At 41.8% G+C, this 27,856-nt stretch overlaps 2 protein-coding genes across 3 annotated transcripts; both read left to right on the forward strand.

Moving 5' to 3' along the window:
• Positions 1 to 322: 322 nt before the first annotated feature.
• LOC117577892 (histone acetyltransferase p300) lies at positions 323 to 22,599 on the forward strand. Of its 2 annotated transcripts, none has more exons than XM_034262871.2 (14): positions 323 to 456; positions 2,219 to 3,781; positions 4,233 to 4,805; positions 4,914 to 5,291; positions 6,242 to 10,531; positions 10,600 to 10,889; positions 10,972 to 11,129; positions 12,853 to 12,933; positions 13,017 to 13,965; positions 14,036 to 14,266; positions 14,329 to 14,559; positions 14,633 to 15,030; positions 16,228 to 17,866; positions 19,725 to 22,599. In XM_034262871.2, exons 2-14 carry the CDS (start codon positions 3,727 to 3,729, stop codon positions 20,637 to 20,639), a joined length of 10,188 nt encoding a protein of 3,395 aa, XP_034118762.1. In that variant the 5' UTR covers positions 323 to 456; positions 2,219 to 3,726; the 3' UTR covers positions 20,640 to 22,599. The 2 variants fall into 2 exon arrangements, with proteins under 2 accessions (XP_034118762.1, XP_034118761.1); XM_034262870.2 differs by having other exon boundaries at positions 324 to 456; positions 12,823 to 12,933.
• A 3,204-nt stretch (positions 22,600 to 25,803) lies between these two features.
• Positions 25,804 to 27,704, forward strand: LOC117577914 (uncharacterized). The gene is made up of 2 exons (XM_034262912.2): positions 25,804 to 25,903; positions 27,019 to 27,704. Exon 2 carries the CDS (start codon positions 27,083 to 27,085, stop codon positions 27,521 to 27,523), a length of 441 nt encoding a protein of 146 aa, XP_034118803.1. The 5' UTR covers positions 25,804 to 25,903; positions 27,019 to 27,082; the 3' UTR covers positions 27,524 to 27,704.
• Positions 27,705 to 27,856: the final 152 nt, after the last annotated feature.

The raw sequence follows: 27,856 nt of genomic DNA on the forward strand, positions 1-27,856 counted from the left end.
CAAAGTATGCCAAATGTGTATAGCGTAGTGCTAGTTCCCAAGTCAGCAGTGTGTAGTAAGCGATTTCATCAGCCAATTTCGCAGTTAGCCATTGCTTAGCATGACACTCTTTTTCGTGTCTCTCAATGAGAGCGAATCTGAGCGCTGAGCGCGAGAGCGTGTGCTCTCATTCTCTCTGTCGAGTACCCTTACTCGTCACTGTCGCCACTGGCTGGCTGGCTGGCGTTACTGGTCGCGCTGTTGTTGCCGTTGTCGTTGTCGTCGTCTGGCACTAATACACAACACAGAGTCGCGGTCGTTTCAGCTTCAGTCTTTCTTTCTAGTTCTGTTGCTACTCGTTCGCGAAATCAGTTGACTTTCTGCTGCAACACAAGCGGACTGAAAATTTTTGTTTTAGTGTTGCAAAAAATTTTTTATAAATTATCTAAAATAACAAAAAAATGTGAAAAATATATGGTAAAAATGCGAAATTTTATAAAAATACAACAAATAATACAAAATTGAGTGCGCTGTAAAATAATTTTTTTTTATTAAACAAAACAAGTGCGGAAATTGTACGAATTTTTTTTATAATTTTCTACACAATTTTGTCGAATTTCGTATTTTGTGCAAAAAATTTACAAATTTTTGTAGCGCTGTCAAAAATATTAAATACGCGTTCAACACAAAAATTTCTGCAATAGAAAACTTTGATACGACGATGAAGAAAACGGACGAGCAGCGCCACAAAAAAAAAAGGAATATATTTTCTGCCGTCTGTTTTTCTTTCTTTTTTCAATGCTGCTCGCACTCGTTGTCAGTTGCCTGTGCTGTGTGTATGCGCACACCAGTGTGAAAATACCAATACCAAAGTAAACCGACGTTTATTATGTGCGCTCTCGCTCTCTCTCTCTGTCTCTCTACTCACTGTATACTCGCTGACATTATTGTCTCGCTACATTTTGCTGCTACGTGTGTGTGTGTGTGTGCGGACGGCGCGTCTCAAGCGAGACGGAGAATAAACGTTTACGAATATATGTGTGTGTGTGCGTTGCTATATATGTACATGTGCACTGGGCGCGCGCCTATTGTATCGAGGTGTGCTTTTTTTTGTCTGCGTATGCGTGTGTGTGTGAGTGAGTGAGTGATAGTGTGTATGTATTGCGATGTACTCGCCAGCCGACAAGCACAAGCAAGCATTCGTAGCGGCGGCAGCGACGTTTCGCTTATAAGCGAAAAAGCTTTCGAAAAGCTTCAGCTGCACGTCGTCTGCTAGTGTATGTGCATGTGTGTGTGTGCTTTACTGTGCTGTGTGCTGTGCTGTGCTATGCTCTGCTCTTTGCTGTGTGTTTACTCGTCACTCGCACTCGTCTCTTGAAAACAACCGCCACTGTTCCAACATATGCGTGTGATGTGATGGAGCCGCCTTTTCAGATGCGGAAGCAAAAAAATAAATAGAAATTTTTTATAGACATTTTTTTTTCTTTTGATTTTTTCTGTAAATGACAGATGATAATGAAATGAATGCAAAGCATAAATCAAGTATTTATTTTTCCCCAATAATTTGGGGCATTGTTTACAAAAAATTGCGCGCGATTTAAAAAGTGGCGCACTTGGCGCACGCTGCTCTGGCACATTTTGTGTTGCGTGCGTGTTGGCCAAGTAAAAGTGCACACACACACACACCAACACACACACACACATGCATATAAAATCATGACACATAGAGAGTGAAACACGTAGACGAATGCGAGGCGAATACGAATATACGAAGCACAAACAGCACAGCAGAGCAGAGCTCAGCTCGCGCGTTCAGCGAGTTGGCGAATACTACGAGAGCAACACACACACACACATGCACACACTCACACACAGACATGTAGTGAGAAAATAGCAGCGAGTTGTATTCAGTCGGTCGGTTGGTCGCGGTCAGCAGGCGGCTAAGACAGCAGCAGAGCGGCTGAGGCAGTGAAACAACAGCCGCACCGCACCGCATGCGGATAAAATACGAAAAATACAAAATCAAAAACAAAAAATAATGAAACGCATTTTGCAATATGTTGTTGTTGAAAAATATATATTTGTATTTCAATTTCAATTTGATGTTGAGTTAAAAAGTTATGTGCGTGCAAAATTATAAATCGCGCGATGCTGCGAATTCGAATTCGAATGTGATGCGTTGTGTTGTGTTGTTCTAATTCTTTTTTTTTTGTTTTGTTGTTGTGTTATGTTTTTACAGTTATGTGCGATGTTCAATACAAAGCGAAAGTAAACAAGACGACAGCAGCAACAACAGCAACCGAGCAGCAACATCAACAAAAATAAAAGACATTTTCAACATGTGAATGCGCTTTACAAGAATAACAGCAAGAAGAAGAGGAAGAAGAAGAACAACAACAAGAACTAACTGTAAACCAAAACGAATATGAACAGAAATTGAAAGTGGACAAAAATGCAAAATAATTTAAATTCAAAAATGTTGCGGCAATAACAAATCAACAACAACAACAACAAGAACTGCGACGACAGCAGCAAATGCAACAATTTCAAATTTGCGCGCATTTGTTGCTAGGGAAACAAGAGCTACAAAATCAGCGGCAGTGTCTTCTTCTTCTTTTCGGATGTCCATTCAATTGCACTGAGAACAGAGCAACAACAACAAGAACAGGAACAACAAGAAATTTACAAAAAATCCTAGCCAAGGCCGATTTAACAAAATTCGGCCAATTTGGTGGATTTTGTAGATTTTAAACACAAAATGCACTCGTCCGCATGCTGCTGTAAGACAAACAACAACAATCACTACAACAACAACAAGAACAGCAACAACAGCAGCAGCAACAACATTAACGAGCAGCAGGAAGAAGAAGAGCAGCAGCAGAAATATCCAAGGCGGGAACTGGAAGTGGAACTGTTGGAAAGTGCATGGGACGCCAGCAGAAGTGGAAGCAGCAACAGGAACAGCAACAACAACAACAACGATCTCAACGGCGAACCAACGGAGGAGGAGGAATCAGCGAGGACGTGCTCAGCTGGAGCGCTCGCGGACGTCGCGGTGACGATAACGCTGACGACGCTGACGTCGTCGACTTCGTCGCAGCGGCAGACGGCAGCAAAAGCAACAAAAGCAAAAGGAGTAACAATAACAAAGGAGTTACGTTTGTCAACAACTCCCGCAACAACAACAAAAACAACAACAACATTAGTAGAACAATTTAACAAGCCAGTGTGGATCAAGAACATTTGAAGCTGCAGCACTTAAGGATAACGTATATATAGAGCGATTTTATATATATATGCATATGAGTATGTATATGTATATATAAGTGTATGTATTATATATATATGTATATGTACAACATATGTGTGTGTATATATATGTATATGTATGTATATATATATATCCCCATATATATGTATGTATGTATGCATGGACATATGTACAAAGGAGCTACGATATCCGTGCGAAAACTGTCAATCAAGAAACATATTTATTGTTCATACTCCTCGTCAAACTCAACTCACAACTCAAGAATTTGTCGTCGTCGATCCGAGTTTTGTTTTCTGTCACATTTTTTTTACGGTCTTGCAAAAAACAAATCAACAAACAAAAAGAAAACAAGCAATCGCTATCATCGCAGGCAACAACAACAACAGCAACCACTCCAACAACAACAAGAACAGAAAAACTTTATATATATTCTCTAAGACGCGTTTTGCTGCCAAGGCAAGCAACAAAATCTATATATGATGGCCGATCACTTGGACGAACCACCTCAGAAGCGGGTCAAAATGGATACAAGTAAGTAATCCTTTATCCTTTATGGATATATATGGTTCGTGTCTTCTTCGATTAGCGTTACATTCGATTACTTACACTCAAATGCTAAATATTTCGATTCCGGAATTTTGATGTCCTCCTGAACTATGTTGTGTCAAAATTAAAACTGACAGAGTGATTTAGTCAGCACAAAGAATATATATATAGAAGACATCCAATTAGCATTATTGACTAATATGTCAAATGTAGAGTCACTTTGATGAGTGAGGTGTACAACCGATAACTAATTCTTATTAATATCGAAACCGATTAACATGAGAAGCTATGCAATCGAGGACTTATTCTTATAAATATCGAAACCGATTAACATGAGAAACTATGCAACCGATAACTAGTTCTTATTAATATCGAAATACTAGACAAAAATACCAAATTTTACTAACCTTTTCTTTTCTTTTACCTTTCCGTTTAGCGGATCTATTCTTTTTGGAAGAAAATCTACCCGATGAGCTGGTTTCCTCCAACAGCGGCTGGCCAGATCAGCTAAACACCGGCGGTGGCGGAGTTGGCGGCGTTGTCACAACGACAGCAGCCAACGCCGGCGGCGCTGGCGGACCAAATAAAACACCTGCCCAGGGACCCGGCCCGGGACCGGGTGGCCCAGGAGGTGGTGGCGTTGTGGTGCCACCGCAAATGAATGGTGCCGGCAGCGGCAATGGCGGTGGTGATGACGGCAGTGGCGGCAACGGCGGTGGCGGTGGCCCAGCTGGCAATCAACTGCGTCAAATGCAACACCATCAGCACTTGCAGCATCTGCTGCAGCAGCAGCAGCAACAACAGCAACAACAGCAGCAGGGCAACAAGGGAGCCGGCGGCGGTGGCGGTGGCATGGTTGTGCCCAGCATGAATCAATTGGGCAGCAAATCGCCCAATCTGCAATCGCCGAACACGGCCGGCATTCAGGTGCCAACACAAATGGGCATGGTCAACTCGATGCCAATGTCCATCTCGAATAATGGTAACAATGGCATGAATGCCATACCGGGTAAGTCTTCCTTCTGGAACTGAACCTCAAGTTCATATTTCATTCGTTTCTCAACAAACTTGACAACATTTCCCTTTCTCTCTCTCGGTTGCAATCTTTTTTGCACAGGCATGAACACCATCTCACAAGGCAATCTTGGCAACATGGTGCTCACGAACAGCGGCGGCATGGGCGGCTTGAGTGGTGCCGGTGGCATGGTCAACACATTGAAGCAACCAAACGCGGCATCCATGATGAACGCCGTGCCCGGTGCGGTGGGTGTGGGTGTCGGTGTCGGTTCCGTCACCGGTTCAGTGCCTAATCAACAGGGAATGCATATGCAGAACGGTCCGATGATGGGTCGCATGGTCGGACAACAGCATATGCTGCGTGGTCCCCATTTAATGGGCGCCGGTGCCGGTGGCAACGGTCCAGGCGGCAACGGACCCGGCGGTGTTGTTGGCGCCAGCGGTGGTCCCCGCATGCAAAGTCCAAATATGCAGCTAGGTGCGTATCTTTTGTTCTTCCTTCTTCTTGTGTCACATTTATGTATGAAAAATCTAAAGATCTATATAAAACAAACACTATGCCATTGATTTTGTCAGTCAAAATAGCTATGATGTTCTATTCTCCTATTGTATTTAAAGTCAAATAATAAGTTGGTATATTACTACCACAAAATACTAAATCAATTGAGAGGAGCACCAATAATAAGTTGGTCTATCACAACCACAAAACACGAAATTCCCTCGTATTGAGAGACTACAAATTGTGCATGTCAAAAAATGTGTAATTTGAAAATGAGAATGATAATCCAGAGTACATTTGGTATATTAATGCCACAAAATACTAAATTTCTAAGTTTCAAATGTCAAATTGAAAAACAAACAAGAGAAGTGAGTTTAGATTTGATTTTACTAAATTTTACAGTCAAAGAATTAGTTAATTTAGAAAACACAATGATAAACGAGATGCTACCGAAGAGTATATTCAATTAGCTGTAAACAATTGGTATATTAATGCCATAAAATACCAAATTTCCAAGTTTCAAATGTCAAATTGAATAACAGGCAAAAGAATTGACAGTTTAGATTTGATTTAACTAAATTTGGCAATCAAATAATTAGTGAATTTAGAAACCACAATGATAAACGAGATGCTACCGAAGAGTATATTCAATATACCAATTGTTTAGAGCTCAATTGGTATATTAATGCCACAAAATACTAAATTTGCTAGTATCGAGTGTCGAATAAAAAATGAGATCCCATAATGAAAGAGTTTTAGTTTGTCAAATAATGAGTACATTTCAAAATCACAATGATCACAAGAATAAATATATATTAAGTTAAACTATTAGTATATTACTACCACAAAATACTGAAATACAACCAATGGGGTGTCCACTATCAATTTGTACTCACTGTGTGTTCTATTTCAATAACGTTTTGTTAAAGGCCAACTAAATAACATGCCTTTCGGAGTTGGCAACTACGGAGCGCCCGGCGGCAACAATGCACAACAGCAGCAACAGCTGTTGACCCAGCAGATGGCCCAACGTGGCGGAGGCGGCGCCGTTGTGGCGCCCAACATGAGTGCGAGCATGCCACCGCAGGGCAATCGACCCATTGGCACCGTGGTGCCCATGTCCAGTTTGGGTGCCGATGGAACGCCAACTGGAGCACCTGGTGGCCTGCAACAGCAACAGTTGGCGGCAGCGAATGCACAAATGAATCCCCAACAGCAACAGCCCGGTGGATTAGGACCACGTGCACCGCAGCCTCAGCTCTTGGGTCATCCCCAGCAACAGCAGCAGCAACAGCAACAACAACAGCAGCAACAACAGCAGCAGCAGCAACAAGGCCAGCAACAGCCGGGCACATCTCAGCAGCAGGGCGTTCCACCGGGAGGAGTACCAAACGCATTGGGCGGCGGAGGTGGAGGCGGTGCTGCCTCGGCGCCAAGCATGTCCGATGAGCGCAAGAAGCAGATACAGCAGCAGCTGATGTTGCTGCTGCACGCACACAAGTGCAACCGACGCGAGAACCTCAATCCGAATCGCGAAGTCTGCAGCGTCAACTATTGCAAGGCAATGAAAGCTGTCCTCGCTCACATGGCCACATGCAAGCAGAGCAAGGACTGCAGCATGCAACACTGCACCTCATCGCGTCAAATACTGTTGCATTACAAATCGTGTACACGCACCGATTGCATCATCTGTCTACCGTTCCGCCAGAATCATTCGCTGTTCCAGAATGCGAGTGGTGGCACCCCAACCGGAGCGGCTGGCTCGACGCCGCTCCAACAGCAGCAGCAGCAGCAACAACAACAGCAGCAGCAGCAACAACAAGGACAACAGCAGCAACAGGTGCAGCAAAATCCGTCCGGTGTTGGCGGCGTTGGTGTCGTCGATGGCAAAGCGGTGCCACAGAACGCTGGCGGTGCACAGAATACGGCAATTGTGTTGCCACAGCAACAGCAACAACAACAGCAGCAACAGTCCGCTGCTGGTGGTGCAGGAAATGTGGCCAAGAGCAATGCAGATATGGCACAGCAATTGGGTCAACAGCAGCAGCAACATCAGCAGCAGCAACAACAGTTGCAGCAACAGGAACTGCGTCGCTTTGAGGGCATTGGTCCCACGGTGCCGGCTGGAATGCTTGGAGTGCCAGCTGGCATCCGAATGCCAGGCGGCGGACCAGCGGTGCGTGTGTTTGGCGGCGGCGGACCCGGCGGACCGATGCCAGCCGGACAGCAGAATGTGTTGCCGGTGGCGAACGAAGTGAACAGTCTGCAACAGCAACAGCAGCAGCAGCAACAGGCCACTCAACAGGCTGGACAACAGATGATGCTGCAGGGATGCAACACAGTTGCGCCCGGTGGACGCAGACGCGCCATTCCCAACATGGTTGAACAGCAAGCGAATGCGCAACAGCAACAACAACAGCAGCAACAGCAACAACAATTGGGTAACATTCCAGCGCCACTGTCGGTCAATGTTGGTGGCTTCAATTCCAATGCCAATTTCGTTGGCGGCGGCAACAATGACAAACAACAGCAGCAACAGCAACAACAACAACTGGTTGGTCAAGCCGATCAGCTGGCAAAGATTAAGTTGCTGCAGGCGCAAGCGCAAGCAGCGGCAGCCCATGGCAATGCCGTCTCAGGTGGTGGAGCACCACCCGGCGGTGGCGGCGGTGGTGGAGCGGGTGGCAACAATGCCGGCGGCCCAGCTGGCAGTGTGCTGATGCCGGCCGACACAACGGGTGCCACGTCCGTATCGAGTGTGACGGGCGGAGGCAGCGCTGGAAGCGGAGGCGGAGGTGGAGGCGGGAGCACAGCTGGTGGAGCGGGAGCGGGTGGTCCGGCTGGGGACAATGAGAAAGACTGGCGAGAATCGGTGACGGCAGATCTGCGCAATCATTTGGTCCACAAACTGGTGCAGGCCATCTTCCCCACCTCGGATCCGACAACGATGCAGGACAAGCGGATGCACAATCTCGTCTCGTACGCCGAGAAGGTCGAGAAGGATATGTACGAGATGGCCAAGTCACGATCCGAGTACTATCACCTGTTGGCCGAGAAGATCTATAAAATCCAAAAGGAGCTCGAGGAGAAACGTCTCAAGCGCAAGGAGCAGCATCAACAGCAGATGTTGCAGATGCAACAGGGCGGCGGTGGAGGGGGAGGCAGTGGTCCAAATGGACCCAGTGGCAATGTGAATGTTGTCAATGCCACCTCACTGCCCAACAATCCACTCCAGCAGCAGCAGGCACTTCAAGGCAGCGGCGTTCGTCCCATTATCAGTCCGATTGGACCAACTGGCATGCTACAGCAGCAGCAGCAACAACAGCAGCAACAGCAACAGTTGCGTCCACAGGCACCGGGCATGGGCAACTGTTCGAATCAGCAATCCAATATGGTTGCTGTGACCGCAAGCATGCGCAGCCATTCGCCCGGCGGCAACATGCTGGCGATACAGCAGCAACAGCAGCAACGCATGCAGTTCCCGCAACAGCAACAACAGCAGCCACAGCCTGGCCAACAGGGCGGCATGCTCGTTGGCCCGCCCGGACCCAGTCCCGGTGGCAACATGGTTGCTAATCCGGTGTTGTCGCCATTCAATGCGCAGCAGAACATGCAAACGGCTGCTGGCGGTGTGCTGACAAGTCCGGTGCCCAGTCAGCAGCAACAGTTCATCAATGCGAACGGCGGAAGCGGAGCGCAGAGTCAGCAGCAACTGAGCGAGATAATGAAGCAACGATTGCTGCATCAACAGCAACAGAATGCGGCAGCAGCAATGTTGATGCCTCAGTCGCCCTTCAACAGCAATGCATCGTCAGTGCCCAATCAACAGCAGCAGCAGCAGCAGCAACAACAACAAACGAATGCGTTTAGCTCGCCAATGCAACAGAAGACACAGCAACAATCGGCGGTGAATGTGCTCAACAATATGCCGCCGACACCAACCAGTTTGGATGCATTGAATGCTGGCGGCGGTGCAGCTGGAGGAGGAGGTGCTGTCAGCGGTGGCGTTGTTGCAGCGCCAAGTCCATCGCCCAGTTTCATGTCGAATGGACCAATCGGCACGCCTTCGAACAACAATCCGCCATCGGTTAGCAGCAGCCTGATGCATCCGCTGAGCAATCGAGCCACGACACCGCCTTACATCGCCGGCTCTCCAGTGCCGCCAGCTGTGGCCAGCAGCAGCACACCGACAGCGTCTGGTGCAGCATCAGGTGCTGGAGCAGCGGCGACGGCGGCGGCGGCAACATCGGCCAGCAACAGCAACAGTAGCAGCAGCAGCAGCAGTACGACTAGCAGCAGCAGCAACAGCAGCAGCACGGCAGCGGCGGCAATCACAACAATGACCACAACGGCAGTGACAACGCCGCTCAGCTGTGCCTCATCCTCGGTAGCAACACCCACATCCACATCGATTGCATCCAGTGGCAATGGCAGCGGCGGCAATGGCAATGGCAACGGCAACAGCAATTCAACGCCATCCGCCAGCAGCACGTTGTTGTTGATGGCACGCAGCAGTGGCAGCGGCAGCGGTAGCAACAACAGCAACAGCGAGAACAGCAGCAGCAGCAGCACGACAACAACAACGACGGCAACGACAGCAGCCACAGCAGCAGCAGCAGCAGCACCTCCGCCCAGTCGCATGATGATGAGCACCTCAAGCAGTTTGTCATCACAGATGGCGGCACTGGAGGCCGCAGCGCGTGACAATGACAACGATACGCCATCGCCATCGCCCGGTGCGGGCAATGATAATACGAATGGCAGCAATGGCGGCGGTGGGATGTCGTCGAAGGGTAAACTGGACTCGATCAAGCAGGAGGATGAGATCAAGAAGGAGTTCATGGACGACAGTTGTGGCGGCAACGGCGATAGCTCGCAAATGGATTGCTCCACCGGTGGCAAGGGCAAGAATGTGAATAACGATGGCACCAACATGCTTAAGATGGACATCAAGTCCGAGGACGGCGAGGATGGTGATGTCAAGATCAAGACCGAACCGATGGATGTCGATGAATCGGGCGCCGGACGTGGCGGCAGCGGTGTCGCCCATGGGCCCGATGGTGCTCCAATTGTCGATGGCAGTGGCAAGGATGATATGAATGGTGCCATCTATGTGAATGCTGCGGGCAGTGCGACGGACATCAAGATCAAATCGGAGACGAAGCCACTTGTGCCCGAGCCACTTGCGCCTAATGCCGGTGACAAGAAGAAGAAATGCCGTAAGTTGTTCTTCAATCGATATGATAATAAACAAAAAGTATTCTAAAATGTTCGAAATCATTTGCAGAATTCAATCCAGAGGAGTTGCGCTCAGCGCTGTTGCCAACGCTGGACAAACTGTATCGCCAGGAGCCGGAGTCAGGGCCATTTCGTTACCCAGTCGATCCACAAGCGTTGGGCATACCCGATTACGTTGATATTGTGAAGAAGCCCATGGATCTGGGCACCATACGAAACAACATTCTCACTGGCAAGTACAGTGATCCCTGGGAATACGTCGACGATGTATGGCTAATGTTCGACAATGCCTGGCTATACAATCGCAAAACATCGCGAGTCTATCGCTACTGCACCAAGGTGAGTTTCATCATCCGTCACCGTCATTAAATATATCTCTGATCTCGAATTGAATTATTTCATTCATTTTCTTTATCTTTAGCTATCGGAGGTGTTTGAGGCTGAGATCGATCCCGTTATGCAGGCGCTGGGATACTGCTGTGGACGCAAGTACACATTCAATCCCCAAGTGTTGTGCTGCTACGGCAAACAACTGTGCACGATTCCACGCGACGCCAAGTATTACAGCTATCAAAATAGGTGAGTTGTTGCGACTTTCGTCAACATATGTACTACTCTTCATGCAATACATTCTTTTTTTTAAGTGTACCCAAATTGTATACTACTATATACTGAATATACTGTATATACTATGTATTTATACTACTACATTCTGAATATACTATATGTGCTATAGATATATACCACTATATACTGCATATACTATAGATATATACTGCTATATACTAAATATACTGTATATACTATGTATTGATACTATATACTAAACATACTGCATATACTATGTATTTATACTATATATACAATATATTTATACTACTAAATACAGTATTTATTGTATAGATAGTAGTATACTACTATATACTGAATATGCTATAGATATATACCACTATGTATACGGTATATACAGTATATAGTAGTATATATCTATAGTATATTTTGTATGTAGTAGTATATATCTATAGAATATATACTACTATATACAGTATATTTATAGTATAGATAGTAGTATACAGTGTAAAGTAGTATATGAGTATAGTATATACGGTATATAATAGTATTAATATATGGGTTATACAGTATGTACTACGATACATTTATACTACTAAGTGCTTTATATACTATAAATACATAGTAGTATATACTCAATATATTCTATAGATACTATAGATATATACTGCTATATACCGTATATACCAAAGATATATACTACTATATACTGTATATACCGTATACATATATAATAATGTATACTATATATACTCTATAACACTGAACTCGCTTTTGGCGCTTAAGTAAACTTCCAAAAATGTTTCTCAAATCAACTCGTGCTACAGTCGCCATTTGTCCTAGTTCCTTTTGCTTTTTTCTGTTTGTTCGATGTTTGATTAATAATGCGATTACCATTAGGAATATAATTAGGATGCACTCTAATGTGAATGTTTGGGGTTTGTCCTTAAGGATATATACATACATACATATATGTGCAAATGCTATTGTCAGTTGTTTTATAATTTAAATTGATGTCAAGTGTCAACTATTTTTAATTTTTATGATTTCTTTTTCTTGCTTGCTTGCCTACATAAATGAATAACTCTACATCGAAAGTACAAAGAAGAATAGCATAGCTTACATTTGGGTTCAAAATTGAATTTTTAATGATGTGTATAAATCTCGTTGAAGAAGTATAGTTTATTACTTTGTAGTGTGAATTATCTCTGACTTCTAAATATGGTTTAAAGACTGGGTATAAAACAGCACAGAATTAAGGAACTTTTTTTTTGAGAATATTTTAGTTTTCCCTCGCCAAAGCCATTTATTTATTTATGTATTTATTATTAATAATAATGACTAACAAAATATATTGAAAAACAATAATATCAGAGCTTTTGGATGTATAATAGAATGTAATTTTATACATTAGTCGCGTATGTTATTTTGAAATCGAACACAAATCATAATTATATTGTGTGATGATGAATACATATGAGACAGCAAGCAGAGATTATTATTTTTTGATTCATTTGTTTGTTGCTGCTTATATTTTGAATTGAATTTTTATTATTTTGTAAATCGTGTGTTGTGCTTATCGTTAATTGTTCGTTCTATTGTCATCGCCTCCCCCAAAAATAAATCTCATCGTCATCGTCATCGCCTCATCGCAATCGCAATCGTAACTTGTTGTTGCCCATGAAAATCACACAACAAACAGTCTAAAGGAATACGGTGTTGCATCAAATAGATACACGTTCTGCCAGAAGTGCTTTAATGACATACAGGGAGACACTGTGACCCTGGGCGATGATCCGCTGCAATCTCAAACGTAAGTTGAACAAATGAAAAAGGAATTCAACATCCACAAACTATTATTATTATTGTTATGTTCATGTTTTCATTCAAACACAGGCAAATCAAGAAGGACCAATTCAAGGAGATGAAGAACGATCATCTGGAGCTGGAGCCATTTGTCGATTGCCAGGAGTGCGGACGCAAACAGCATCAGATCTGTGTGCTCTGGCTGGATTCGATTTGGCCCGGCGGATTTGTGTGTGATAATTGCCTGAAGAAGAAGAACTCCAAGCGAAAGGAGAACAAATTCAATGCCAAGCGTTTGCCGACCACCAAACTAGGCGTCTACATCGAGACGCGTGTCAACAATTTCCTCAAGAAAAAGGAAGCGGGCGCCGGGGAAGTGCACATCCGTGTCGTCTCATCGTCGGACAAATGCGTCGAGGTGAAGCCGGGCATGCGACGTCGCTTCGTTGAGGGCGGCGAAATGATGCAAGAGTTTCCGTATCGGGCCAAAGCTTTATTCGCCTTCGAGGAGGTCGATGGCGTCGATGTCTGCTTCTTTGGCATGCATGTGCAGGAATACGGATCGGAGTGTCCGGCGCCGAATACGCGACGTGTCTACATTGCCTATCTTGATTCGGTGCACTTCTTTCGACCCCGACAATATCGTACCGCTGTCTATCATGAGATATTGCTCGGCTACATGGACTATGTGAAGCAGCTGGGCTATACGATGGCCCACATTTGGGCGTGTCCGCCGTCTGAGGGCGACGATTACATATTTCACTGCCATCCGACTGATCAGAAAATACCAAAGCCGAAGCGCTTACAGGAATGGTACAAGAAGATGCTCGACAAGGGCATGATTGAGCGTATCATTCAGGACTACAAGGACATACTGAAGCAGGCCATGGAGGATAAGCTTGGCTCCGCCGCCGAATTGCCTTATTTCGAGGGCGATTTTTGGCCCAATGTGCTCGAGGAGAGCATCAAAGAACTCGACCAAGAGGAGGAGGAGAAACGCAAACAAGCTGAAGCCGCCGAAGCAGCTGCTGCTGCCAATGTAAGTACATTTAATTCGACGATTTCTTTATTGTGCATATACATTCGAATCTTCTGTTATATTATTACAGCTCTTTTCCATTGAGGATAACGAGGTGAGTGGCGATGGTAAGAAGAAGGGGCAGAAAAAGGCGAAGAAGTCAAACAAATCGAAGGCAGCTCAGCGTAAGAATAGCAAAAAATCCAATGAGCATCAATCGGGCAATGATTTGTCTGCCAAGATCTATGCAACGATGGAGAAGCACAAGGAAGTGTTCTTTGTCATACGCTTGCACTCGGCACAGTCGGCTGCAAGTCTTGCGGTAAGTTCATTAAACCTGATGCAAATTGAATCATGTACTTAACTTTCCCCTTCCATGCACAGCCTATACAAGATCCCGATCCGCTGTTAACCTGTGATCTGATGGATGGTCGTGATGCGTTCCTCACACTGGCGCGCGACAAGCACTACGAGTTCTCATCGCTGCGACGTGCCCAATTCTCCACGCTGTCCATGTTGTACGAGCTGCACAATCAAGGCCAAGACAAGTTTGTGTACACGTGCAACAACTGCAAGACGGCTGTCGAAACGCGTTATCACTGCACAGTCTGTGATGTAAGTTTTATTCTTCTTTTCGAAAACACCATTCTTCATCACTCACACTTTTCATACTCTCTTTTTCCTTTAGGATTTCGATTTGTGCACCGTGTGCAAGGAGAAGGTTGGCCATCCGCACAAGATGGAGAAACTTGGCTTCGATCTGGATGATGGCTCAGCACCGGCCGATCTCAAGCAAGCCAATCCACAGGAGGCTAGAAAACAATCCATCCAGCGTTGCATTCAATCATTGGTCCATGCGTGCCAGTGTCGCGATGCCAACTGCCGTCTGCCCTCGTGCCAGAAGATGAAGCGCGTCGTCCAGCACACGAAGAACTGCAAGCGAAAGACAAATGGCGGTTGCCCCATCTGCAAGCAACTCATCGCTCTCTGCTGCTATCATGCCAAGCATTGTCAGGAGCAAAAGTGTCCAGTACCCTTCTGTCCGAATATCAAGCACAAGCTGAAGCAGCAGCAACTCCAACAAAAGTAAGTACTGAGAGTATAGTTAAGAGTTACGATTACGAGAGTTATCCTCTCGCATTATACCCGCTACTCATAGTATTGAAGGCCGAAAGAGTCATCTCCAATTTCTTAAAGTATCTATATTCTTGATCAGCATAAACTCCCAATGCGATATAGCCTTGTCCGTCTGTATGTCCGTATAAAACATTGAAGCTTTGAGACTATAAGAAATACATTAAAAATGTTTTTCGACACTTGTTTGCACCTAAATCAAGATTTGTTCAGATTAGTAGGCGTAATTGTGTAGCAACATTTTTGGTATATGCAATATAATAACTACAGAATTTATAATTCCTGCAATTAAATTGCGAATCCTATACAATTTGTAGAAGTTTTTTAAGAAATATAATAACTACAGAATTTATAATTCCTGCAATTAAATTGCGAATCCTATACAATTTTTAGAAGTTTTTTAAGAAATACTTTTGTATGGCAAAAAAAAAAACCTACTGTAATGGGACTGACGAGCTGGTATATTTTGTACCCTATGGTATATTTCAAAATATAATTCTAAGCCGATATACCAAGCATAGCCTTCTATTTTAGTATTTTATCGATATGTAAGTTCGGTATCTTTCGAATAGGTATATTTTGAATGTAGTACAAAACCCATATACCAAAACGTATCCTTTGGTATATTTCAGTATTTTTTGTATATAAATTCGGTATATATATTATGAATGTAGTACTATACCGATATGTCAAGTATATTTCTGGTACATTTCAGTAATTTTCGGTATAGTTCAATATACCAAACACAACCTTTGGTATATTTCAGTATTTTTCGGCATATAAATTCGGTATATATTCAGTACATATTTTGAATGTAGTACTATACTGATATGTCAAGTATATTTCCGGCACATTTCAGTATTTTTGTATATTTCAGTATTTTTTCGGTACACAAATTCAGTATATTCTTAGCATGTGTATTGAAAATGGAATACTACACGCATACCGATATACCAAATAAGTACATTTGGTATATTTCAGTTTTTTTTTTTTTTTTTTATTATATAAATTCGGTATATTTTTCGAATATGGTTTTATTGAAAATAGGTAGCGGGTATACCACACTCGTCGATCGCACACAACTGCACTTTATTTAACGCTGTACTTAACCCATCAAACTCAAATTCATTTTTTCCTCCTTCCCCCCAGATTACAACAGCAACAATTGCTGCGCAGACGCGTGGCCCTCATGTCCAGAACTGCTGCGCCAGCGGCACTGCCTGGCCCAGCTGTGAGCGGGCCCGTGGTAACAGCCGGCGGCGTCGGAGTCGGCGGCGTCGGGGTCGGAGTCGGAGTGCCAGTGGTTGGGATGTCGGGAGCCGGTGGCCCGGTGGTTACCCAACAGGTGATACCTGGCCAGGCGGCCATAATGCCAGCGAGTGCGGGCGATATGAGTCCATCGACAGTCCCGGTGCCGTCACCGGTCTCGGCTGCAGGTGGGATGGGCGGCATGGCATCGCCGCATCCACCGCATCAGCCGGGCATTGGGATGAAGCCGGGCAGCGGTCACTCGCCGTCGCCGAATGTGCTGCAGGTGGTCAAACAGGTGCAGGAGGAGGCGGCACGGCAGCAGGTGCCGCACAGCTTTGGCAAAGGCGTCCCAATGGCGCCGCCAGTGATGCAACGATCGATGGGCGTCGGTGTCGGAGTCGGCGGCGTCGGTGTCGGTGTCGGGCCCAACCAGGGCCCGATGGGCGGCATGGTCGGCAATGTGGGCGTCAATCAGCTGGCCGGCAATGTCGGCGTGGGCGGACCAGGAGCTGGTGGCCCACTCTCCGGTGGGGCCAACTGCAACAATGTGCTCAACGCCAACAATCTGCTGCCCATGGAGCAGTGGGGCGGCGGCGTTAATGTTGGCGGTGCCGGGCAGCAGCGGTATGCGAACAATGCGCCCAACCAGCAGCCGGGCGGCATGCGACAGTCGAACCAACAACTGATGCAACAGAACCTCCAGCAACAGCAGCAGCAACAACAACAACAACAGATGATGGGCATGCCGCCCAATCAGATGGGTGTTGGCGTTGGCCTCGGTGTCGGCGTTGGCGTCGGCGGCGTTGGTGCCGGACAAATGCCTGTTCTGGGCGCTGGCGTTGGCATGGGCGGCGGTGGCGGAGGCGGTGGTGCACCGCATGGCATCGGCATGGGTGCGCCCATGGGCGCAGCAGCTGGCGGCGGTGGCGGTGTTCGACCGCCGGGCGCTCAAGGTGGCCCGGTCGGTGCCGGTGGCTCGGGTGGCGGACCGAATATGGTGAATGGACCGCCGCTGAACACACAGACGCTGGCCCAGATCATGCAGAAGATCAAGAACAATCCGACCAACGAGAGCAACCAGCACATACTCAGCATTCTCAAGCAGAATCCACAGATAATGGCGGCCATCATTAAGCAGCGGCAGCAAAGTCAAATCAATGCTGCGGCCGGCGGAGCTGGCGGCGGATCGATTCAGTCCGGCAATGGACCCCAAACGGCGCAACAGCAGCAGCAGCAACAACAGCAGCAGCAACAACAACAGCAGCAACAGCAACAACAACAGCAAGTTATGCAACAGCAGCAAATGCAGCACATGATGAACCAACAGCAGCAACAGGGTCCTGGTCCTGGAGGTCCCGTCGGTCCCGGACAGCAAATGGGACCCGGCCAACAGCAACAGCAGCAGCAGGTGAACCTGATGCAAGCGACACAACAGCAGCAACAGCAGGGACCACCGCATCAGCGCATGGCGAACATGCAGAATGCAGCGATGATGATTCCAAATCTGCCGCCCGGTGTAACAACGCAAGGCAACATGGTAAGTTCAAATCGAAAGCACTTTCAATGAACCCCCCAATGAACAGATGCGGATGCAGATGCAAAGGCGGAGACGGCGGCAATCTTTTTAGAGGATTGATTGTATTTCTTGTTTTCTGAGTAGTTTAGCCAAGATGACAAAATCCAAAACAAAACAAAATTTTAACGAGTTTATGTTTCTTTCGTTGTTTCTATTGTGTTATGTTTAAACTGTTTTTGACCCCCCACAATAATAATTCGCATTTATTGATGCCAGTTAGGAACAGTTTCAAATAAAAAATTTATGTTAATAAATAGAGTTCGAAACCATATTGCTTTCAAACGTGCTTCTCTCAAAGTTAGTGTTTGATTAAATTGAAACAAATTATAAAAGTGAATGCTCATTAATATTGTATCCAGTGTTTGTTACAGCCAAAACAAGATTGCTCCATTGTATTATGTCAAGAAACGATGAATTTGTTGTTGTTGTGAGAAATGTACCAGAAGTGCATATATATATTTGTCTCCTTTCTAATACGATCAATTTCTCTTAATATCAATTTTATAGTATTTGTTACAGCCAGAAGAAAAAGATTGCTTTATTCCCTACCTCAATCAAGAAAAGAAGAATTTGTTGTTTTCAGAAATGTACCAAAAGAAGTGTCTTTGTCCCTGTCTTTCTGATCCATCGTATATCGATCTCTCTTAATATCCATTATTCAGTGTTTGTTACAGCCAAAAGAAGATTTAAGTGAATACCCTTCCTCAATCAAGAAAAGAATGATTTGTTAGCAGTTGTGAGAAATGTACCACAAGAAGTTTGTTTGTCTCTTTCTTTCTGATTCGATGGATCGATTATTTTATTTAATATGTTGATTGCAAACAAAGTTCGCTCAAAATTTGCAATTGTATTTGATGAAATTTAGAAAATATGATAAAAGTTAATGCCCATTAATGTTACATCCAATGTTTGTTACAGCCAAAAGAAGAAGATTGCGTTATTCCCTATCTCAATCAAGAAAAGAAGAATTTGTTGTTGTGTCTCTTTCTTTCTGACACGATCGATCTCTCTTAATATTAATTATACAGTGCTTGTTACAGCCAAAAGAAGATTTAAGTGGAATACCCTTCCTCAATCAATCAATCCCTTCCTGAATCAAGAAAAGAATGATTTGTATCAAAAGTTCATTGTATATATATTTGTCTCATTCTTTCTGATGCGATCGATCGATCGATCTCTTAATATCCATTATCCAGTATTTGTTACAGCCAAAAGAAGATGATTGCTTTATTCCCTACCTCAATCAAGAAAAGAAGAATTTGTTGTTGTGTCTCTTTCTTTCTGACACGATCGATCTCTCTTAATATCAATTATGCAGTGTTTGTTACATCCAAAAGAAGAAGATTTAAGTGGAATACCCTTCCTCAATCAATCAAGAAAAGAATAATTTGTTTACAGTTGTGAGAAATGTTCATATATATATTTGTCTCTTTCTGATACGATCGATCACTCTTAATATCAATTATCCAGTGTTTTCAACAGCCAAAAGAAGAAGATTGAAGTGAATACTCTTCCTCAATCAATCAAGAAAAGAATGATTTCACAGTTGAGAAAATTGTATCAAGAGTGCATATATATATGCATATATATTTGTCTCTTTCTTTCTAATGCGATCGATCTCTCTTAATATCAATTATGCAGTGTTTGTACAGCCAAAAGAAGAAGATTTAAGTGGAATACCCTTCCTCAATCAATCAATCCCTTCCTGAATCAAGAAAAGAATGATTTGTATCAAAAGTTCATTGTATATATATTTGTCTCCTTCTTTCTGATGCGATCTCAATCTCTCATCTCTCGTCTCTTTCTTTCACACACACAGGGTGCTAACCAAAACTGGAACAAGATGCGCTACATGCCATTGAATCAATACCCACCACCATATCCTCAACGCCAACGCGGTCCACACATCGGTGGCGCTGGTCAACAACAATTTCCGGGCGGCGGGGCAGCTGGCAACTTTAATCCGGGCAATGCCGGACCTGTTGCTGGTGTCCCAGTGTCTGGGGCCAATGTTGGCGGCAGCGGGGGCGGCGGCGTTGCGGGTCCCGGCTCTGAGCAATACTCGTTAGCGAATACGACGGTGCCGAATATGCTGCAGCAGCAGCAACAGGGCGGCGGTGGCGGGGGCGTCAAGCAGGGATCCCAGCAACAGATGGGCGTGATGCAGCCGGGCATGCAACAGCAACAACAACAGCAGCAGCCACTGCAACAGCAGCAGCAACAAATCATGCAGGTTGTGGCAGGCGGCGGTGGCGGCATGCCGAATACGACACCAGGAGGCGGCGGTGGCATTGGCGGTGGCAACACCGCATCGGTGATGGGTCCACCGACGCCGCATACGCTGCAACAGCAATTGATGCAATCGCAGCAGGCGCGCTCATCGCCACCGATCCGTTCACCGCAACCGACGCCATCGCCACGCTCAGCGCCCTCGCCTCGCGGTCCCTCGGCATCGCCACGTGCCCAGCCCTCGCCTCACCATGTGATGAGCAGCCAATCGCCGGCGCCGCAAGCGCCACACGATCCGATGCACGGTCATGGGATGCACCATCAGTCACCGCTGCCGGGTGTGCCCCAGGATGTGGGCGTTGGCGGTGTCGGTGTGGGAGTCGGTGTCGGAGTTGGAGTTGGCGTCGGTGTTGGCGTTAATGCTGTTGGCAATGTTGTCGGCAATGCTGGCGGCGTGCTGCCCGATGCCTCAGATCAGCTGACCAAGTTTGTGGAGCGGCTTTAGTGCAACAACACCATTGCCGGCGCCGGCAATGACAACAACAACAAACAAAGCAGCAACAGCAACGTTCACTTTCGTTGCAATGGCCAGCCAACAACGGAGCAACATCAACAGCAGCAACCATCGTCGTCGTCATCATCATCAGCGTCAGCGTCGAAATCGCCGCATTACTTTTGATTCACGGCGCATTTTCGCATTGAATGTTGCTTCTTCGATTTAGACAGAGAACGAAGTCAACAAGAATATTGTGTGTTACAACTTTATAAATAATTTTCTTATGTATAGAATTATGCTTAGGTTCGGCTATCAACTAACTATTATACTACTACACATACATACATACATACTATATCGCTTTAGTTCATTTCAATTTCAACTTTTGTGTAGTTTATTTTATTGTTTTTTTTTTTTTTTTTTTTTACAAACTGATCCTCTGATTGTGTTATCATCACTTTACTTACACATATATTTACGTCATGCAGGAAAGGATTATTTTCACGAGTTTTCATATATAGAACTATATATATATATACGTATAGAACATAATGTGGCACTTGATAAGTTTAGGAAGGATTTGAACAAAGCTCATACAGCAACTGAAACGATTTTGATTATGATAATTACACCATATTGATTATCACTATTATTTTAAATCATATTTATCAATATTTAGTGCAATCGGTTAGGTCACACACACACACACACCAACACACACAGCATACGGAAATAGCAAGAACTAGAAATATTAAACGTAAAACGTTAAAATTATGGTTTTTCAAGACACAAGTACACAAAAACAAAAGAAAGGAAACTTAAAGAGCAATGCTGAAGATGCTGCGAATTAAAAAGAAACAAAAACAAAAAAGAAAAAGAAAAAGAAAAAAACAAGAAAAAAGTCGAGAATAATATTAACTAAACCAAACACAAATTAAAAACAAAAAAAGGGAAAAAACTTAGAATACATTATATATATACATATATATATGATAATACTAATAATAATAATATTGATAATGATAATGATAGTATCTGGATGTATATACACTCTATTTTATTTGATGCGTCTGTACTGTATGCAATTTTACCTACACGTTTAAAAAATCAAACAAAAAAAAAACACAAACAAAACAAATTTCAATGATGCAGAGATGGTTTATATAGAGTATATTTATTATTATTTTTAATATTTTTTTGTACCTAACTTTAAGATAAAAAGATAAAACAAAACAAATATCATTCTAAAAACAAGAGACATGCAAAACGACACAAAATAATAAATAAAAAAAAAATAAATATATATAATGTATTGAGACTATCAAAACTATCAAATGCATATAGACTATATACAATATACGATAAACAAAGAAAAAGAAAAAAAAATATGTATGTATAGTGTTTTATGGCTAGCAATTCTTGCGCTAAGTTGTTCGCTATTGTCAGTTTATTATGTGCTCCTTATAGGAGCTTGAATTGGGAACACATTCACACACACACACACCTATACACACACACACAAATATTTTTATATGGATATCGAATCACTCACACCAACGCCGGCAGACATATACGCATCTATATATACACACGTTTCATATATACGCCAAATATATATGTACTATGTATGTATGCGTGCTTCACAAACAACAACACATACTATATAGACAGAAGATGAAAGAACATCGCGATATTGTATAACTCTCCTTTTTTTATAAACTTCCAATTGACATACAACAATAACAAAAGATATTGCCTACACCATAATAAAAATAGTGGTAGAAACAAACTACAACAACAACAACAACTAGAACACCAACAACAACAACAAACAAGCAACAACCATTTAAGCAATAGTCAAAATAAGAATCATAGAATTTATTGATCGATAACTAAATCAATCGATGACTAATTCATACAAATTCTTGTTTTTCTTTAAGTTTTAAGTATGTACGTAAAAAAAGAAAACCCTTTTTTAAACTTATACTATATATGCATATATACATATTTTGTTTGCCAATAACTGTAAATACAAACATTACATAATTTACTTAGTATTTCATTTTGTGATAGCGCTGGAAAGAGAAAAACAAAATCATATTTAAAAAACGTTTTCATTTGTCTCAAAATATCAAGACAAAGTACATAATGTTAATTTTTATTGATTATTTCAACTGTAATTAATACGATTGCTATTTATAAACGCATAACACATAACAAAAAAAAAGAAAGAAGAAAGAAAAGAAAATCGTAGCAATAGGGAGCTAAATGTAAGGCTCGCACTATTATTAGGTAATAAGCAGTTAACTTATAGTCGATAATTTTTGATAAGCATCGGATGTAAGCTCATCATTTTTTTTCTATTATGATTATTAATTAATTACATATAATTACAAAAGTTGCCACCGCCCAAAATTTTGTGTACAGATCGAGAAGAGAGTGAGGGAGAAAGGGAGATAGCAAAAGCAAAGGATAAGAGAAAGACAACGCGTTCAACATTTTGCAAAATTAAATATACATACATACATACAAACACATACATGCATACAAAGTGTATTCACATAGATACCAAATTGTAAAAATGCCTTAAAAATGCGTTAACAGGAGAAAAAGCTATGTTAAATGTAAATGTAAATATACACATACATACATACATATGGTATATACATATATTATATGGAGCTGCACACTTTGTTATGAGGTACTTTGCTACATACTATATACATATACATATATATATTTGTAGACATATATGATGTATATATAAGTCAACAACAACAACGTAGATTGTAAGCATTGAAAAGCATGCACAGTACATACATACATACATACATTATACATAATACAACAGTTGACGTGTTTTTAAATTGCCCAGTTTGTTATTTAAGCAAAGAAAGAATATCGCGAGACACGTAAAACACGATGAAGGGTCGCAACAACAACAACAACAACAACATGAAGAATAACAACAACAAGGAGAAATATGGGTCATAATATTGCCTAAGGCTCTTTTTGCACGTATGAAAAACAAGAATAAAATAAAATCAAATATGAAGAAAAAACAAAAAAACAAAAACAACAACTAACAATAGAGTATGTCGAGATAGTTGCTACGTTTGCTTATTTTCTGTTCTGTTTTGTTTTAAGGTCCAGTTGACGAAACGTTTTTAAATCGAGATTGTGTGTGTATGATGATGATGATAATGATGAAGAGCGTTTTAAGAAGAAGAAGAATACATTTAAGCTTCGACGCTTCTTTTTAATGACAACTTTTTTTTTCTGTTACTTTGTGTGCGAGAGTGAGCAAACGATAGAACGCGAGAGACAGATAGAGCGAGGGAGAGAGAAAGAGCATATTCCAAAACTATTTGTGATTACAATTATATATGAAAACAGAAAGCAACACAATTAATTATTACGCGAAATAAGAGGTAAAAACCTAGCAAGTAAGTCCTAGTTTAGAACAAACACACACACACAACAACAGCTATATACATACCGTACCACACATATACATACATATGTATCTGTATGCATGCATATTGAGAGAGCCGATGAGTAGATCAGTAAACAAATGTAAATTATGAAATGAAAGAAGAAAAACAAAAAAAAAAAAAAAAAAACAAGTATCATTTATTCTAAAGGCAAGTAGTGGGCATAATGCCCGCATTGCTGACATGTTTATTATTATTATAATTATTATTATTATTATGCATAAAAATGTAGTTTCTTAAAATCATAAATATAATATAAACGAAATAAGCTAAACAAATAACAAAACAACAACAACAACATAGTTAAGTCAAGTGTAAACCAAGCCTTAGTAAAAACTAGTTCTAATAACAAACAAAAAAAAAAACAACTTACAAATACTAAAAAAAAAGAAAAGAAAAAAAAAATGAAGCAAAACAAAACAAAAATAATCAACACAAAGGTTACGATACGATAACGACTTGTAATATACTGCGAAGTGTATGAAAAAAAGGAGACAATTTGTTTTCAATGAATTGCTTTGATTATTATTTTCTTTATTGTTTTTCGTGTTTTTTTTTTTTGTACTTGAATTAATTGTATTTTATATCTTGAAATATATCTATTAAAAAATGATTAAACAGTAACATAAAAAAGAAAGAAAGAAAGAAAAAGAAGAAAAAACAAAAAGAAACAAAATAAAAGGAAATCACACCCAACAAACACACACACTGTAATTAACAAAAAATACTTTGCTTGAAAGTGTAAAATAAATTAATTTAAATAAAATACGGAATTACAAAAATTTACATATATTTCGACGTTTTTATTTAATGGAAATGGAAATTACGGGTAATTATTAATCGGATAAGAATTGACATCCATAGTACTTGGTATTTACTGCTTCATTCTCATGCAATGTACATACATATGTATGTATGTACTTCAGTCTATCTATGAGTAATTTTCGCTATCTCTTTCACATTCTTTGCTTCTCCTTCTTTTTCGATGTAGCGACATCGAAAATCGTTCGATCCCTAATTAGAAAGTATCTCTTATTAAATGCCAAACAATAACTGAACTTTGTATGCTTAAAGTTTCGGCAAGTCAAAGAGATTATGAAATTAGAGATTGAGGAGTCTATGAGGAGAGTAATCTTGGAATAAATGTATTGGTCGAGCCACCCTCAAGTTATTTCTGAGATCACTTTACAATTTGTATGTAAAACCTTTAATTTATTTGTAATGTAAATATATTTAATAATGCAATAATATTGTTTTCCTCTTCTTGAACTTAAAAAAGGATTAAGCCTTTTTCAAATCAAATCTAAATGTATATACGGACATACATATATCTCAGAGACTTGGAGGCAGTAAAGATAAACATGTGTGTACATACATACATACATATGCCATTCAGAAAAAAGGTAAATATGTATGTGAGTTGGCAACACTTGAAAAGGTTGCCAACCTAAAGGATTTGGATCTTAATTGCGGCAGTCACGGTTCATCGTTTACTTATTTTTGTTTAGTTCCACAAAGATTACCTTCTATTAATACATACAATGGATTGACAATAAAAGAAGCATGAGTATTAATAATACCTGGCAATAATTATTGCATTATGTCGTATCAATACATCGATGCCTGAACAATAGAATCGATCTTTGTGCAAAATCAATATCGATATAATATCATATCGTGTGCATCTCTAGTTGCAATTTGTCTGTCGTGCCGGCAAGTCGTCTGTTGTCAAAAGTCGTTAAAAGAAAAGTCGTGGAAAAGTCGCAATTTATATCAAAGGTTTTTATTCTTCATTTAACATTAATATTCTTAATTTCTGTAACTTTAAATTAACCAATAGCCAACAACACAACAATTGAGCAATTGTGATAAATGTAAAAGTATTAAGTGATAATTGTGAAATACCAAAAACAAAACAAAATGAGACTAGAAGAAGAACACAATGAAAGTCGAGTGAAAAATATCGAAAAGATAAGGTTCTCTAAAACCTATACTATCTATGTATGTAGCATTGAGTTTTTCTCATGAGTCAGAGTCAGAGTGCACGGAGAACAGTTGTTCCATTAATTGAGCGAGTAAACATATGTTTTGTGTAGTTTTGTGCAAATGGATCTGAATGAGACATCTACGAAGCTTTAAAGTTTATACCAAAATATATATTCTGGATCCAGCCGAGATGAGTTAACCATATCGATCCAGCAACAGATCTACATTCTACTTTCAATTTGTTATTATGAAAATTCAGAAGGAACTAAATTTGATTTGGGTATTTCGTAGTCGAGCAATCCCAACTAGAGTGTTTATAATTGTTATATTTACTGCTGAGTGAGCTCAATGCAAAGCGGTGAGCAAATAAGTAGTAAGTAGTAATGAGTGAGTTAAAGTTTTGAAAGAAATTCAAATCTATCCGTCGACAATGTAAAAGGGGATTTACTGTAATCTGCGAGAGATAGGCGAACGTAGAGTGGAAAAGCTGTAAAGGAGATTGGAAATTCGAGATTTTGAACCGATCGGCAAACGATCTTTTGCCAAAAGACTTTGAAAAAAGAATAATCGGGGAAAAACCAAACATTCACTAAGTTTGTAGTACGTCTTCGATAAACTTTCTTTGTTGTGTACCTCCTTTCAGCCTCCTTGCTCTTACCGTTTATTGCTAGTTAAATCAGTAAATTAGTTATCATAAAACAACTTTTAATATGACCAGCTTGGTTAATAATTTCGCCTACATTAGCTTTTTTAAAGATATTTTTCTTAGATATAAAGATATTTTTCGATAGTGCATGAAAACTTGGAGTTTTCTTCTGAGTAGACAGTAAATGCGGTAGATATTAAGATTGAAAACCACAACTATTCTGTACTGTAGTTAACCAATTTTGTTAATTTCATTTTTTTAGACAGCAACAGTAACAATTGATGCTCTCGTAGCTGATCATTAAAAAAAACAAACAGCGAGAAGTCATGTCACAGGAACAGATGGCGTCCCTGGCGCAGATAGTGCAAGGGATCAAAAACAATCCAAGCAGCGAAACTAGTCAACAGATGCTTCGCATTCTTAAGCAAAATCCACAGATAATGGCGGCCATCATTAAGCGGCGGCAGCAAAGAGAAATGAGTGCAGCTAACGGAGGATCAATTCAATTTGGGAATAGTTGCCAACAACAACAGCAAGAAGTCATGACACAGCAGCCGATTATGGTGAATGCGCCGCCGGCAAAGACGCTGGCAGAGATTATGCAAAAGATCAAAGACACTCCAGTCGACGAGAACAGCCAGCGCATGCTTCATATTCTAAAGCAGAATCCGCCGCAAAGAGAAATCAATGCTCCAGCGGGTGAAGCTGACGATGGGGCGCTACAGGATCTGCAGCAAATGATGGAAGACATGATGATGAATAAATGAAATATGGCCAACAACAGCAACAAGCATCAATTACTTTTGGTGCCCAATGATGAAATTATATTCCCTGTAGCCATTTAACAATGTACATAAGATATGTTAGCAGTATTCAATTCTATATATACCGAATTTAATCCAATATTGTATTTGCTGCAACTCATGTATGCCTTATTAAAGATACTATTTAATAACTTCAAAGGTTTTTATTGCGCGGTTTCTCCTGCAAGTTCACAAATACGGTTGTTGTTGTGCTTATTCTTGTGGTTGTTGTAGTTGAAGTTGTTGTTGTTGTTGGTCATTCGATGCCACGACGAAATAGCCTCCAAAGTGCCAAGA

Source organism: Drosophila albomicans, chromosome X (genome assembly GCF_009650485.2).
Source record: "Drosophila albomicans strain 15112-1751.03 chromosome X, ASM965048v2, whole genome shotgun sequence".
Lineage (NCBI taxonomy): Eukaryota > Metazoa > Arthropoda > Insecta > Diptera > Drosophilidae > Drosophila > Drosophila albomicans.

What these genes read in the sequence shown, in the direction of transcription:
- LOC117577892 (XM_034262870.2), top strand. Translation starts at nt 3,727, where the DNA reads ATGATGGCCGATCACTTGGACGAACCACCTCAGAAGCGGGTCAAAATG. An exon ending in TGGCATGAATGCCATACCGG is followed by an intron (nt 4,806 to 4,913) that starts GTAAGTCTTCCT and finishes TTTTTTGCACAG; the next exon opens with GCATGAACACCATCTCACAA. An exon ending in TATTACAGCTATCAAAATAG is followed by an intron (nt 11,130 to 12,822) that starts GTGAGTTGTTGC and finishes CACAACAAACAG; the next exon opens with TCTAAAGGAATACGGTGTTG.
- LOC117577914 (XM_034262912.2), top strand. Translation starts at nt 27,083, where the DNA reads ATGTCACAGGAACAGATGGCGTCCCTGGCGCAGATAGTGCAAGGGATC.